The 14,346-nt window shown below is 44.5% G+C and overlaps 1 protein-coding gene across 9 annotated transcripts in view; it reads right to left on the bottom strand.

The window, feature by feature from the left end:
* Nucleotides 1-14,346, bottom strand: part of chd9 (chromodomain helicase DNA binding protein 9) — a 68,590-nt gene that overhangs the window by 14,049 nt on the left and 40,195 nt on the right. For 8 of the 9 annotated variants that reach the window (XM_060859042.1, XM_060859044.1, XM_060859046.1 and 5 more), the window contains 16 exons: nt 12,650-12,758; nt 10,939-11,085; nt 10,562-10,630; nt 10,361-10,416; nt 9,749-9,866; nt 8,917-9,003; nt 8,312-8,449; nt 7,787-7,908; nt 5,925-6,168; nt 4,898-5,074; nt 4,663-4,806; nt 4,269-4,524; nt 3,355-3,565; nt 1,454-1,649; nt 1,000-1,173; nt 705-890 (listed from right to left, as the gene is read on the bottom strand). In XM_060859042.1, the coding sequence (XP_060715025.1) occupies nt 705-890; nt 1,000-1,173; nt 1,454-1,649; nt 3,355-3,565; nt 4,269-4,524; nt 4,663-4,806; nt 4,898-5,074; nt 5,925-6,168; nt 7,787-7,908; nt 8,312-8,449; nt 8,917-9,003; nt 9,749-9,866; nt 10,361-10,416; nt 10,562-10,630; nt 10,939-11,085; nt 12,650-12,758 (2,434 nt within the window). The remainder of the gene's footprint in view (nt 1-704; nt 891-999; nt 1,174-1,453; nt 1,650-3,354; nt 3,566-4,268; nt 4,525-4,662; nt 4,807-4,897; nt 5,075-5,924; nt 6,169-7,786; nt 7,909-8,311; nt 8,450-8,916; nt 9,004-9,748; nt 9,867-10,360; nt 10,417-10,561; nt 10,631-10,938; nt 11,086-12,649; nt 12,759-14,346) is intronic. The other variant, XM_060859045.1, reaches the window with a different exon arrangement.

Genomic DNA, 14,346 nt, shown 5'->3' with positions numbered 1-14,346 from the left:
TCCGAGAAACAAGAGACCGCGAGTGTTACGCTCCGAGGCTCATGCTTTCGGGATGTATTTATTCTGAGAGTTAAATATCACCTATGTGAACCTGGCAAAAGCAAAACTGAAAGCAAATCTTCTCTCTAATTCCTCCTATTGCTTTTAAACTGGTAGCCCAGGTATCCCAAGAAACAGGCAGTTTTACTTTCATTAAGTTGTTTATTTTATGCTCAGAAAACAGAGAGTGAGTTCATAAGAAACTTCTGTTTGATGGCTCAAAAAAATAAAAATAGAAATACAGCAACAACCTTAGCGTGATGATTTGACGGAGATGTAAAACATGACGTTATTCGTGTGCATCGGTAGGTGTTTCCTTCCTGTCTGTCTTAAAATTAGGGTGAGAAACTGGCACCTGCCGCCCACCAGACAGACATCTCACCATCGGCAGGTGGATTTAATGTTCTGGCTCAAATGAACCGAATAATAAATTAAATACTCGGTGTTTAAACTCAGGAAAGGATGTTAATTACAGTCTAGATTAATTATCAAGAGCAAATTCTGGGCATCGACCAACTACTGTGGCTCAAAACCTAACTTTCCGGACAGTTTTGTTGTTTTATTAGGATCGCGTTTTATTTGGATTCCGAACGCATCTGATTTATGACTCGAAATTGGGCCTCGCAGACGGTACAAGCATTTAAAAACAAATTAAGAATAAAAACCTTGGCGAAAGTGGACCCCCGTCCTTCCGACTCGATGGTGATGGTTTTGGTTCTGCGTTGCAGGATCTGGTCGATATCTTCCTCGCAGAACTTGGCGCCCTCGTCTTCCTCGTCCATGAGCGCGCCGTACGCGCCGCGCCTCAACAGGTCTTCGATCTCTTTCTTAGAGAGCTGCTGCTGGAGCGTCTACAGGAAGGCGAGAAAGCAGGAGGTTCGGATTTTCAGGTTAGCGACTTTATGACGATGTGTCACGAGAACGTGATACGTGAGCTGACTTAAGACGTTGATTTCATACCCCTCCTCCTCCGAGACTGTTGTCCCTCCCGCTCATGCTCTGCAGCACGGCTTTATCCAGACCCAGTTTGAGGCTGGCCCTGTCGAACATCTCCCGCTCGTACGAGTTGCGTGTGATGAGTCGGTACACCTTCACCGCCTTGTTCTGGCCGATTCTGTGGCATCGAGCCTGAGCCTTGAGGGGGGAAAAAAAAAAGAAATGAATTGAATGTACGTGTAATAACAGAATTCATGAACATTCATGTGTCTAACCCTAACCCCAACCCCTAGGTGGAATAATTTGTAAGGCTGATCTGATTTTCAAATGAAGTTCCATTAAAATAATTTTCTAAATGGTAATTTATACTCGCCTCTGTGGATAATTGTCACCTTGTGGTTAAGTTGCCAGGCTAACTTGCTGGCATTAATGACTACCTTGATGCTCTCTCTCTCTGTGTGTGTGTGTGTGTGTGTACCTGCAGGTCATTTTGAGGGTTCCAATCCGAGTCAAAGATGATGCAGGTATCAGCAGCGGTGAGGTTAATGCCCAGGCCTCCCGCTCTCGTGCACAACAGAAAGACGAAGCGGTCGGAGTCGGGCTTACTGAAGCGGTCTATCGCGGCCTGGCGAAGGTTTCCACGCACACGCCCATCTATCCGTTCATAGAGGTATCTAAACACACAGACACGCAAACAGATCATTAGCCGCTTATAGGTTTGAAAGGTTTTCAGTGCCAGCAATTGCCTCGAACATTACATGTAAAATAAAGATTTCTTTTATTTTCACCCCGTTTTGACTCAAATCACTACCTGAGCAACTAACGTATGTTAGAAATGTACACATGAGGAAGGAAATGTTTTAAAAAAGAAAGGAAAAGTCAGGATGTCAAAGTCCAAGATGAGTGTCAAGCACTGACAAGCCAGTCCAAGTTATGAAAATTGTGTCTTAAATCCTCTTTTGTGTAAAGTCTTGTGTTATTTGTCCTGCACTGTCGTGTCCCGTCCTGCACCGTCCTGTCGGTCTTGTCCTGCACCGTCCTGTCGGTCTTGTCCTGCACCGTCCTGTCGGTCTTGTCCTGCACCGTCCTGTCGGTCTTGTCCTGCACCGTCCTGTCGGTCTTGTCCTGCACCGTCCTGTCGGTCTTGTCCTGCACTGTTTACCCCAGGTTGCACAGATGCACTTTTTGTATCTAGGACTACTTACTTAAGTCCTTATCTCCGTCTTTGTTTTATGTAACACATGAAACATGGTCTCATGTCACCGTGTACTGCTACAGCTATATATGGTTGAAATGACAATAAAAGCTTCTTGACTCTTGACTAAAGACCATAAAAACCATTAAAAAAACCATGCTTAAAAACCATATCCTCAAAGTTGGAAACACAACTTTTGTATGCTGTAGCTTCGCAATTTCCCTTCACTGGAACTAAGAGGCCCGAACAACGCACTTGTGCATAAAGCGAGCTTCATGAAGACATGGTGTGAAACAACTCGAGTGTCCTGCACAGAGCCCAGACTTTAGTGGAACATCAACTGCAGCTCATCACCCAACATCGGTGCCTGATCTCACTAATAGTCAAGCGGATGAATAAGCACAAGTCCCCACAGCAACACTCCAACATCTAGCAGAAACCTTTCCCAGAAGATCGGAGCTTATTATATCAGAAAATAGGGGACTACATCTTTACTGGGATGTTTCACAATCGCGTCAGAATCTTACGATCGGCTGTCCGTAACTTTGGCCACGATGAAAGCTGTTCTATTTCTGACTGGACCTCTTTTAGTTATGGTCTGTTGGACCGGTCGCTTGAAATGAATTAATCAATAACAAGAAAGATGATAAATAACATTGACCTGGACATAATGTGTGTTCTGTTAGTGAAAAGATCCAAGGAGAAAAAGCTCAGATTAATAGTGAACGCATTTAAATAAAGAGACTAATATTTGAAAAGTTGGAGCAGGTTCATAAAATCTGTGTAATTCCTTTAAGGGATAAAGCTCGAGCAATACATCGAAAAACTTTGAGAGAGTAATAAATAAATAAATAAACCACCACCGTAGCAAACAAAAACAACCCTCTATTCTTTTGCTTTGCCATATCTCTCTTCCTCCCTCTGACCTACTTCAGGCTGTTCAGTGCTTCAGGCATTTTCCATGTCTGATGTGAGCTCTCCTGAGTGTCTGTACCCGCCGACTGAACCAGAGCTACACCTGCCAATCGTCTCTATCGCCATAGGCACAGACTCACGAATACGAACACGCGATATCTAATTAGCCGGTCCAGACCATTCTAGATTTTAGGTGCCTGCGCTTCTAAACACATCCACCAGGGGGCACGTTACACGTTTCACACTGTGTGTAAACAAAATCTACGTACCGTCTCTGGATGAGGTAGTCTTCGAGGATGTCGAGGCAGCGCACCATCTGAGAGAAGATGAGCACTTTGTGGCCGCCGGCCTTCATTTTAGGAAGCAGCTTGTCGATGAGGACGAGTTTGCCGGCAGACTGCACCATGGCCTGCAGGTGGAAGTCCAGGGCCGATGGACTGTACACCTCACGAAAATCCTCCAGGATCTTCTCCTCCGCACCTATTTGGGAGGACACGCACATGATTTTGCGGTTCAAGGTGTGTGTGTGTGTGTGTTGACGGGTTTCGACATAAGAAAAAAAGGCATGAATAAAACAGAAGGCGAGAGGAATTAGCAAAGTAAACGAGCTTGAAAAGGTATTCACGAAAGAAAGAAAGCATGAAAAACAAGACCAAAGAAAGAAAGCCATAAATAAAGAGGAAAAAAAAAATATCAGGTGGTTAAACTACATGACCAAGTGTTACATGAACGCATGTGAACGCTTCTGCTGTTATAAATAAGCTCCACTCTTCTGGGAAGGTTTTCCACTAGATTTTGAAGTATGGCTCTAGGAATTTAACTTGTTCAGACATAAGAGGATGGATGAGATCAGGCCCTGGTGTTGGGGGAGTTCCGGTGTGCAGTCAGTGTTGGTCAGGGCATCTGAGAGATGCTGCAGTTTACACACACATTCTATACAATTGCGTCTCTGACTTTGTGGCAACGGTTTTGGGGCACGGCTGCCTGCGTGTAAAGCGTGAGGATGTCTAAGGGGTACGGTGAGGGTCCGTGTGTGTGTGTGTGTGAGGTGCCTACAATTCGTGTGTGTGTTTTGAGAAAGATGGTCAGGTTTCCAAAAACCTTTGGTCATATAGTGTATGCACGAGCTGGTCGGTAACTGAAAACGTATAAATCACATGACATAATAATCACATAATATTACCCTTGATGAGGTAGGGATGGTTGCAGCATTTCCTCAGTTCCATCATGGTATTAACCAGGTTGGGGACGTTGGCTTGGCCGGCTCCTTTGGCCAGAAAGGAGAAATTCTTCTCCAAAATGGCACGGTAGTATTTCTTCTGGATGTTGGTGAGCTCCACCTCGATAATAGTCTCTTCTTTAGGAGCCAGCTTCTTCTCAACGTCCTCCTTCAGGCGGCGAAGCATCATCGGCTTCAGTATAGCCTGCAGCTTCTGGACCTACACACACACACACACACCTTGTAGGCACTTCACACACACTCTCACTATTCCCCTCAGACATCCTCACACATCACACACAGGCAGCCTTGCCCTCAAACACACCTTTATCATTCACATTCACAACCACACACATACCTGTTCCTCAGTCTTCAAGTCTCCAAACTCCTGCATGAAGGTACTTTCAGAGGGGAACCTTGTGGGCTCTAAGAAATGCAGCAGACTGAACAGCTCCTCCACAGTGTTCTGAAGCGGTGTACCGGTCAACAACACTTTATGCTCCTAAAGGTCAAAATGCAACACGTCAAAGATGGAAAACGAACAGAACAATAAGCTTAAAGACCGTGTCAAAGACGTGTCTATGTTTTTATACCAGGCGCATAAGTTTGAAGCCCTCCAGCAGCTTGCAGTTCTTGTTTTTCAGACGATGAGCTTCGTCTATAATCACGCAGCGCCAGTCGATCGCGTTGAGCTCCGGACAGCCTCCTAAAATCATCTCAAACGTTGTGATGACCGCCTGAAAACGGTATGCACCTTTCACCACACGGCCCTGTGAGGTGGGCACGGGAGAGAGAGAGAGAGAGAGAGAGAGAGAGAGAGACAGAGAAGAGAGAGAGAGAAAGAGAAAGCGAAACACAGACAGACAGAGAGAGTGAGAGAGAGACAGACAGAGAGAAGAGAAAGCGAGAGACACAGACAGACAGAGAGACAGACAGAGAGAAGAGAGAGACAGACAGAGAGAGAGAGAGAGACAGACAGACAGAGAGAGAGACAGACAGACAGAGAGAGAGAGAGAGAGAGAGAGAGAGAGAGAGAGAGAGAGAGAGAGAGAGAGAGAGAGAGAAAAGAGACAGAGAGAAAAGAGACAGACAGAGAGGAGAGAGAGAGAGAGAGAGGGAGAGGAGAGAGACAGAGAGAAAGAGAAAGCGAGAGAGAAACACACAGACAGAGAGAGAGAGTGAGAGAGACAGACAGAGAGAAGAGAAAGCGAGAGACACAGACAGACAGACAGAGAGAGAGAGAGAGAAGATTTAAAAAAAATTTAAGTGCCATAAGGAGACGGAAAAAAGACAAAGTGATAGGCAAAGAAAAACAAGCAAGAAAATAAACCATATTAAGGGATGTGAAACCAGGCAAATGAAATATGTCTATTCAGCCTCTGCTTGACAGGATGTGATTTTGAGGGTAAACCTCAAACTAAGAGCTGACAAACCCCACTGTGCATCACACAATCCAAATCTGTCACAATTCAGTCTCTCTCCAACACACACACACGAAACATTAACACAGACGACTGAGTGTACCATCTTCCTGTCACAGTCACTGTTCTATGACTCACGAGTGCACATTTGTAGGTTAAGAGAATGTGTGTGCACGTGCGCGTGTGTGTGTGCGCCAACCTGAGAGTCTCGGAAGTACATCTCGTATTGCTGCAGCATCTGGCGGCTGAGGGCGCTGCCGTGATAGACGATGACGTTGAGGTGGGTCCACGTGCGGAACTCTCGCTCCCAGTTAGCGATAGTGGAGAGTGGTGCAATGATCAGAAAAGGCCCTTTGATCCCGTTGGAGTGGATCTCGTGCAAGAACGTGATCGACTGGATGGTTTTCCCCAAACCCATCTCGTCAGCCAAGATACAGTTACGCCTGAAAGCGAGAGAGAAAGAGAGAGAAGCAAGAAAATAATTATCGGACTCTTTCGTGCATAAATCATTTAAAAACAAAAATACAGAAACTCTTTAAAATGTTTAAATACTAGACTGAAGTGATGTTTTGAAATTATTATTAGTTTAATTAATTTTTTTGCTTTACATCACCTTAAATTGAGCTTCAATTTACGGTGATTATTGTGCATGAAAGGAATACAGTAAGTGATCAAACACCTGAGGAGGTGCAGTTATAGGAATATAAACAACACTGAGTGCTAGGAGGTTAAACTCAACTCGCTCTGGTGGCTGATAAATCTTGTAAAACTTTCACAAAAAAACAGCCGTCACTTACTACGACGGTTCTAAACATTCGTGACGTCTCTTCGGCTCTCCGAGTTTATAAATCTGGTCATAAAGGACAGCGAGGTCTTTAAAAACAGAAATTCTCCACCGAGGTGTTAATGTTCCTGCTCCGAACGCCCTCGGCAGCTTTGCTAAAAGGAACAATGGGTGTGAAATCGCATCGTGTCTCTGCTTTTCCAAGTAAGTCTGTATAAAATAAGATGGGGTGTGTGCATGACTTTGCGGTTTGTGTGTGTGTGTGTGTGTGTGTGTGTGTGTGTGTCTGGCATGTGGGATCAGACATGCCGTCAGCTTCACGCTCCACCGGATCCTCTTCCGCACTACTTAACAATCTGGTGCCCGGATCCACATCTATCCCTGTGTGTGTGTGTCTGAGTGAGTGAGTGAGTACCCCTGCCTGCCCTGAGAAACTCTTGCGTGCACGCGCACACACACACACACACACACACACACACACACACACACACTCCATCTTGCTCCTGGACACTGCTCAATAACAAACACCTCAGCAAATTCTGAGATGAAATAACACCTCCAAACATTTTGTGCTTATTATTATGACAAAACATTCGACTTTGTACACACTTCCTGCTTTCCAACACAGCTCCAGTATGTAAATAATCATTATACAACTTTGAATGTAAGCCAAAGAATTAAAATAACAGGTATCTGGAGTGTGTGTGTGTGTGTGTGTGTGTGTGTGTGTGTGTGTGTGTGAGTGAGTGAGAGAGAGAGAGAGAGAGAGAAACCGCTAGACGTGGTCTGGGAATATTACAGTTATTAGTAGCTCAATGCTACATTTAAAACTCTGGAAAGTGGCATTAACAGTGTAGCGGAAACCTCTCGACTTTATCACGAGAGAACCTTCCTGTTCGTTTTTATCCGGTTATTTCACAAATGAACTGGAAAGCGATATTTAAAAACAAAAAAGAGAAAACGTCACTGTGAAGGTCTACAAACGTTTGGCTATATGGTGTACGATAAAATGTTTAACATGTTACAGCAATCTGTGGGTTGTAAAATGCAGCATGTGATGGTTTAGGAGTCGCAGAAAATGTAGGATGCCCATGTGGGGACTGTAAATAGTTTACATCTCCAGAGGATCACTAATCATCTAAACATCATTTTCCACTGGTTATAATAACCTCAGTGGAACGTGAGACATTGAGACTCTGTGTGAGTTTTGCTTCATGATCTATACCTTCATACCCTGTACAGCACCACGCCCTATATGCTGAGAAAACATCACTGACCTGTTATACCAGTTGAAGAGCAGCCAGTTGACGCCCTCCAGCTGGTATTCCCTGAGACTGTTCCCGTTCCGGTACTCCCTCGACTGCCCCAGCTTCTTCCAGTGACTCGCTGGGGGGCGCTCCTGAAGACACGGAGGAGTGACGGGTGGGAAGGACAGTGGTGTTAGACAGGCAGAGGCTCGGGTTTATTCAACAGGTCTAAAGTGTGGCTTATATATTAGAGCAACTAAACTGAGAGAGAAACAGGAAGTGAAACTGTGGCTGTAAGAGACAGGGACTGAAAGAACAAGAGAGGGGGGGGGGGAGATGGGGAGAGAGGGAGGGAGAGAGAGAGGGGGAGAGAGAGAGATGGGGAGAGAGGGGGGACAGACAGGGGGAGAGAGAGCGAGAGAGAGGAAGAGGGGGTGAGAGACAGACGGGGGGAAGAAGGGTGAGACAGACAAGGAGACGGAGAGGGAGAGAGACAATGATAGAGGGTGGGAGAGAAAGAGAGAGGGGGGGGAGGGGGAAGAGAGAGAGACTCACAAGTCTTCTAGAGTCTGGTCTCGCTGCCTGCAGCTGCTCAAACTCCACAATTTTACTCTGATCCACATCTTCCTTTAGTTCCCAAGTGCTGTCTTCATATGGCAACGAGCACCATTTCACCAGGTAGTACACCACCGGCTACACACACACACACACACACACACACACACACACACACACTATATAAGGCCCAATGCCTCACCAGCAATTCAGAAATCTTTTTAATTTTTACCACAAAATAAGCAATGATGAAACAATGAAACAAATAAATGAGAGCGAGAAGCATAAAGAAAGTGGTTGGACTTTGCACGGATGAAACGAATCCAGAGACCAATCACGTGAGAAAATAATATTATTGTTGTGATGAGATACAATGATGGGGCCAGACACAGAGATCGTGTGCGTCTTTCTGAACCGCTTTTTGAGAACAATTAAAAACCTGAAAGCTTACAATGAAAGCAGCGTTAATGTAAGGCTCAGTGCTTTGCTCCTAATGCAACAATTTGGATCTGCTCCAGGGTGTCAACAAGATTTTTGAGACACTTTACGCATGCTTGTGTACCAAATCTCACAAGTAACGATCACAGCCTCAATAGAAACGTTACCTCTCCAGTGTCCTTGTCCTCGCAGTATGAGACCTCCAGGACTCTGTCCACTTCTACGTAATCAGGATTAAACGGATCCTCCTCCATCTAAACACACACACAGAGAGTGATTATTACAGGATGCCTGAAGCACTAACACTCACGTCGACCACCGTCGCCGTGTCTCCGTAAGATTTCCTTTCCTGTAGAGTTCATTTCTGACCGGTAGCCACCCGATCGAGTGCTGTGTCTTAAATAACCCCGTACTCACTAGTCCCAGTGCCTTAAAAGCGCCAGATTATTCTTTGGAAAACAAACTTAGTCCGTCTGAAGCGACGTTCTGTTCTATTGGTGTCGTTTTCTCACATTTCGGTCGTTTGGTAATTCTCGCTCGCTAGCTAGCTAAGCGTGTTCTTGTGCTCGCAGACAACGAAGACTGTCCTGAACATCTCTTCTACCCAGAATGCACTGGGAACAACGTCGGTATTCAAACTCTCAATTTTCTTGACTACCGCTTTATTATTGCACCTATAAACATGTATTTGACCTGGTAAAATAAACGAACATTAATGCCTATAAACCATTCTCACGTCTTAGCAAAGAACCGAACCGACCCTGGTGTGAAGGGACGCGGCTTATTCGGTACTTTATGGACGTTGCTCTGGTGCCTTTACAAAATTAAAAGTTTAGCTTGTGAATTAAAAAAAAAATACTGCACTTAAATGATTAGCAAAAATATACTGGATGGTGGTGGCTAAACTAGACCGACCCTTTAAACCCCCCCCAAAAAAAAAACATTTTAAATCAGTAAACCAAATGAAAAGGGAGCAAAAACACAAAGAAAAATGCGTACGTCGGCGAAGAAGTGCGCTCTTTGAGCCTGTTTAATCTTGAAGCGCTTGATTTTCTGTTGGATCCTCTTGTCCTTCTCCAGCTGCTGCTCGGTTGCCCACTCACAATGCAGATAAGAGCTGCACACACACACGCGCACACACACACACACACACACACACACACGCGCACACACGCGCACAATAAGAAAAGAAAAATACATTTGCATTTTCGTGCGTAAACACGGCAGCTCGCAGTCAACAGCTTTCTGATCCTGCCTTATGTATGGGCTCAGGCTCGTGTAGGCAGATTACACGTTATTAACATTAAAACAGCGAGGAATTTAATTTGCTTTAATTAGGAAAGAGCCGATCGTAGCCGAGAACGTCTCTGAAACGGTAAGTAGACGTTCGGATACGTGGGTATGCATCGATTCTGAGTTTCTAACAGAAGCGGTGCTCAGGTTGTACTTTCTATAATAACAGAGCCAGGACTGCATTTTGTGTTTAAGGACTTCAAAGGCAAATGGAAGTAAAATACTCATCATCATCATCATCATCATCATCATCATCTCAATCATCATCTTCGTCATCATTATGGAAAGAGAAAAAGAAGGGAAAAAAACACAACTTACTAGTTTTTATATTTTACAAAATACTCTTCCACTTCAACCACAACCCCTGAAGACACCTGTTATAGGAAGAACACAAATAAATGGTTTAATCAAATAAAATGTGTCTTTAACATCACGTGGAAACTAAACACCAACACAATACACTGTATTTTTGATGTTTATTTTATTAAGCTGATTAAATGTTATGGTTTTTAACGGTACCTCCTTCTTTGCTTTGCGAGAGGCCATAATTTTATCCACCACAGCACCTTCTTCCTCACTGGGATTCTCCTGAACGAAACCAAAAACAACTCAACTAGTGTACGTAACAAGACGCGTCGACCGAAAGCGACCGTTTTGTTCAAAGTTAACTGCATATTTATTTTTTTATTTATTTATTAAGTTGAAATAAAATAACATACAAAAAAAAAAAACATAAGATGTACTTAAACTCCAATTGGTTCCTGGTTTTTATTTTGTGTGTGTGTGTGTGTGTGTGTGTGTGTGTAAAATTTCACAGTACTAAAGTGTCTCGTGCTGTTATCAAGATCATATAAACATAAACATATCTCTAGCCCTTAGAATGAAATGGTTCTCACCACAAACAGCTGTACTTTAGGCTCTTTCGGAGCGCTCGCGTTGATCTTCTTGGCTTTGGCGATGACCTTCGTTTCCTCGTCAGACAGCCGGGCCTCCTGCTCCTCGGCGTACCTCTTCCTCTTTATCTGTCTGTTTGACCGACGCTTCTATAAGACGCACGATAAAAGATAAAAAAAAAATCTATATATATATCGTATTTTTATATTTGACACGATGATGCAATGATTCCATCCAGAAGGAGAACAACAGGATTGGGATGAAGGTGAGCTTATAAATTATTACAGCTATACAAAAGTCTCTGTGGTTGGTTGGTTTTAAATGACTGCGGCGTGTTGAGCCGTTCTCTGGTGTATCGTAGCGTCGATTGTACGAGGGTCAGGTTTATATTCTGAGAATCGAACCGACGGGTTGTTTATCGGAGCGAAAACTCAATATGCAGACAAAAGACGTTTATGCGCTCAGATATTACTCCATTAGGCTCATTTACAGTCTTGACTTGACTAGCTAAGACTAAAACAACAAAACTTCTCAGACATTTTCGCCTGTACTGAGGCAGCGTCCATACGTCACACGTTCTGGCTACGACCGCTTCGTCTCCCTCCCCAGGGCCACATGCTACGCCATCATCAATCTGTGATTATCAGCAAGCGTGACAGGACGATGGCGTATTACACACAACCTCACACGCTCAATTAAGGCGATAAATAATACTTTTGTCATGTTCCACTTCACGGTACCCGAGTCTAACGTTAGTCGGCTAAAGTCTACATACAGCATTAATCAGAACAGGCTTTTGTCTTTTTCATCCATTCCTCCTCCGGCATCAGGGTTTCTTCTGCTTTTGTCTTGCTTGCAAACATTTTCTAAATTATAGTGTTTAAATTCTCGTTTCGTTAAGTGATTCGGTATATTTTAAATTGGTGATCCTATCCTAGTAAAGATACAATAACTTGAGAAATCACAGTGTGTGTGCTTGTATGTGTGACTAATTTATCCACACACACACACATCATCCAATCAGTGTGTGCACCAGAAGAGGCCTCTCTAATAAACTAGTACAGTGTGGCTGAGAGCCTTAAATAGATCTGTGGCCTAAATGTCAGCGTGAGAGCTAATAGAGAGGGAGAGACTCTCCATATGACCAACTAAAAGACCTCGACGCTGTCGCCATCAGGCCTCGATGTTTTCCAGAACGCATCAGAGCGACAAGGCCGTCGCTTTATCTCCGGCAGGCTAACTGAGTCATCAGCAGCACACTGCCTTAATTAACACTCAGGGCTTTAATGTGGATAATTAGATCGTGTGTGTGTGTGTGTGTGAGTGTGTGTGTGTGTGTTTGTGTGTGTGTGTGAGTGTGAGAGCGAGGTGGGGAGGGAGAGAGAGACAGACAGTCAGAGAGATAGATATAGACAAACAGATAAAAGGAGACAAAGAAAACAAGTGAAAGCTACGGAGAGATTGGTAGCAAGATATACGGACAGAAATGGAATGATAGGAGCAGATAGAGAACAGAAAGATATGGACCTATAGAGAAAGACAGACATAAGAAAGATTAAGAAATGAGAGAGAGAGATATAGTGTGTACACGAGAGAGAGAGTTTAGCACCCTTGTGTGCACCCTGAAGCTTATCTTGCACTAATTCTTTACTCTCTCTCTCTCACACACACACACACACACACACACACACACACACACACACAGCTGCTCACCGAGTCTTCGTATTTGGAGGGTCGTCGAGGCGGCGGTTCATCATCCGACAGCTCGTCTGAAGATTCCGTCTTGCGTTTCTTCTTCTTCCCGATCTTTATCACTATTTTCCTAAAGAAGACACAAATACGTCACTTTCATCATGAGAGGGACTTTATTTGGAGTGAATTTGTGAACATCAGGAAATCTGTATTGAGTCGCCAGACTACATGTGCTTAGTTTCTGGATGAGAACAAATTGCTGTTGTTTGTTACGGCTTCCTGACATCACCTACACATGTGGGCTCCAGACCCGACTTCAGTAAAGTGATTCTCTTGATCGTGTGTGTGGCTGCTGACCTGCTAACTGAGCTGATTTAAATATAGAGGTGTTTAACGACTTTAAAAAGTCAACATTCTGTGTCTTTACTTTGGCACGTCACGTGTTCGCTCGTGTGGGTCTAAAGCCTAAGCTTTTCTGCTTAGCTTTTAACACCGTGACAATTTTATCGCTTGCATATGAACGTTATATTATAAATGTAGATTTTATTTCAATTTTTTTTTATTACTGCTGTTTTGTTTAATTGTTTTTTTTTAATAATTATTTTATTTAATGCTGTTTTATTTCATTGTTTTTATAGCTTTCTAAAATGTTTCTTTATTTTGTATTATTAAAAAAATTAAATGTCAATGATAAAAGCAAAGATTTAAAAAAAAAACTACAGTAAACCAGGTGTAATCTGAGGGGTGTGAGGGAGAGAGAGAGAGAGAGAGAGAGAGAGAGAGAGAGAGAGACTTTCTAAAACCAGGATCACATTAGTGCAGAGAGTGAGAGAGCGAGACAGAGAGCAAGAGACAGAGACAGCGCGGGCGAGAGACAGAGACAGCGAGAGACAGACAGAGCAGGCGAGAGACAGACAGAGGGGGCGAGAGACAGACAGAGGGGGCGAGGGGGCGAGAGACAGACAGAGGGGGCGAGAGACAGACAGAGGGGGCGAGAGACAGACAGAGGGGGCGAGAGACACAGACAGAGCGGGCGAGAGAGACAGACAGAGCGGGCGAGAGACAGACAGAGCGGGCGAGAGACAGACAGAGCGGGCGAGAGACAGACAGAGCGGGCGAGAGACAGACAGAGCGGGCGAGAGACAGACAGAGCGGGCGAGAGACAGACAGAGCGGGCGAGAGACAGACAGAGCGGGCGAGAGACAGACAGAGCGGGCGAGAGACAGACAGAGGGGGCGAGAGACAGACAGAGGGGGCGAGAGACAGACAGAGCGGGCGAGAGAGAGACTTTCTAAAACAACTTCTAAAATCAGGATCAGGACCATTTTCCCTCATCACACCATTTGTTGCATCCCAGCAACATCATAATAACAAACCTCCTGTCCATTTGCCGCGAGTGTAATTTCCCAGTGAGCGTGAAGCACCTGCTCACCTTCACACCTCCACGTTCTGCTTCTACAGCACAAACGCACGGCTGATAAATGAGGCCGTTTGCAAAGTAGTAGCGTAAAAATGATTCCTACTGGTATGTTTCGAGAAAGGAAATCCCAGCACTGATACGGAACACGGAACGAGGCCAGAGAACAAACTCTTGACCTGAACCTAGAACTAGTGCGTTAAGAATGAACAGTTTGTGGTGTCTGCGAGGAGGAATGTGATGGCAAGACGCCTGGTCTGGTACCATAACAGCACACGCTGAACAAAAGCAGATCAGAGCT

The sequence above is a fragment of the Tachysurus vachellii genome, chromosome 23, assembly GCF_030014155.1.
Source record: "Tachysurus vachellii isolate PV-2020 chromosome 23, HZAU_Pvac_v1, whole genome shotgun sequence".
Lineage (NCBI taxonomy): Eukaryota > Metazoa > Chordata > Actinopteri > Siluriformes > Bagridae > Tachysurus > Tachysurus vachellii.
The sequence above is the reverse complement of the archived record's forward strand: the minus strand, read 5'-3'. Positions and strand labels throughout refer to the sequence as shown.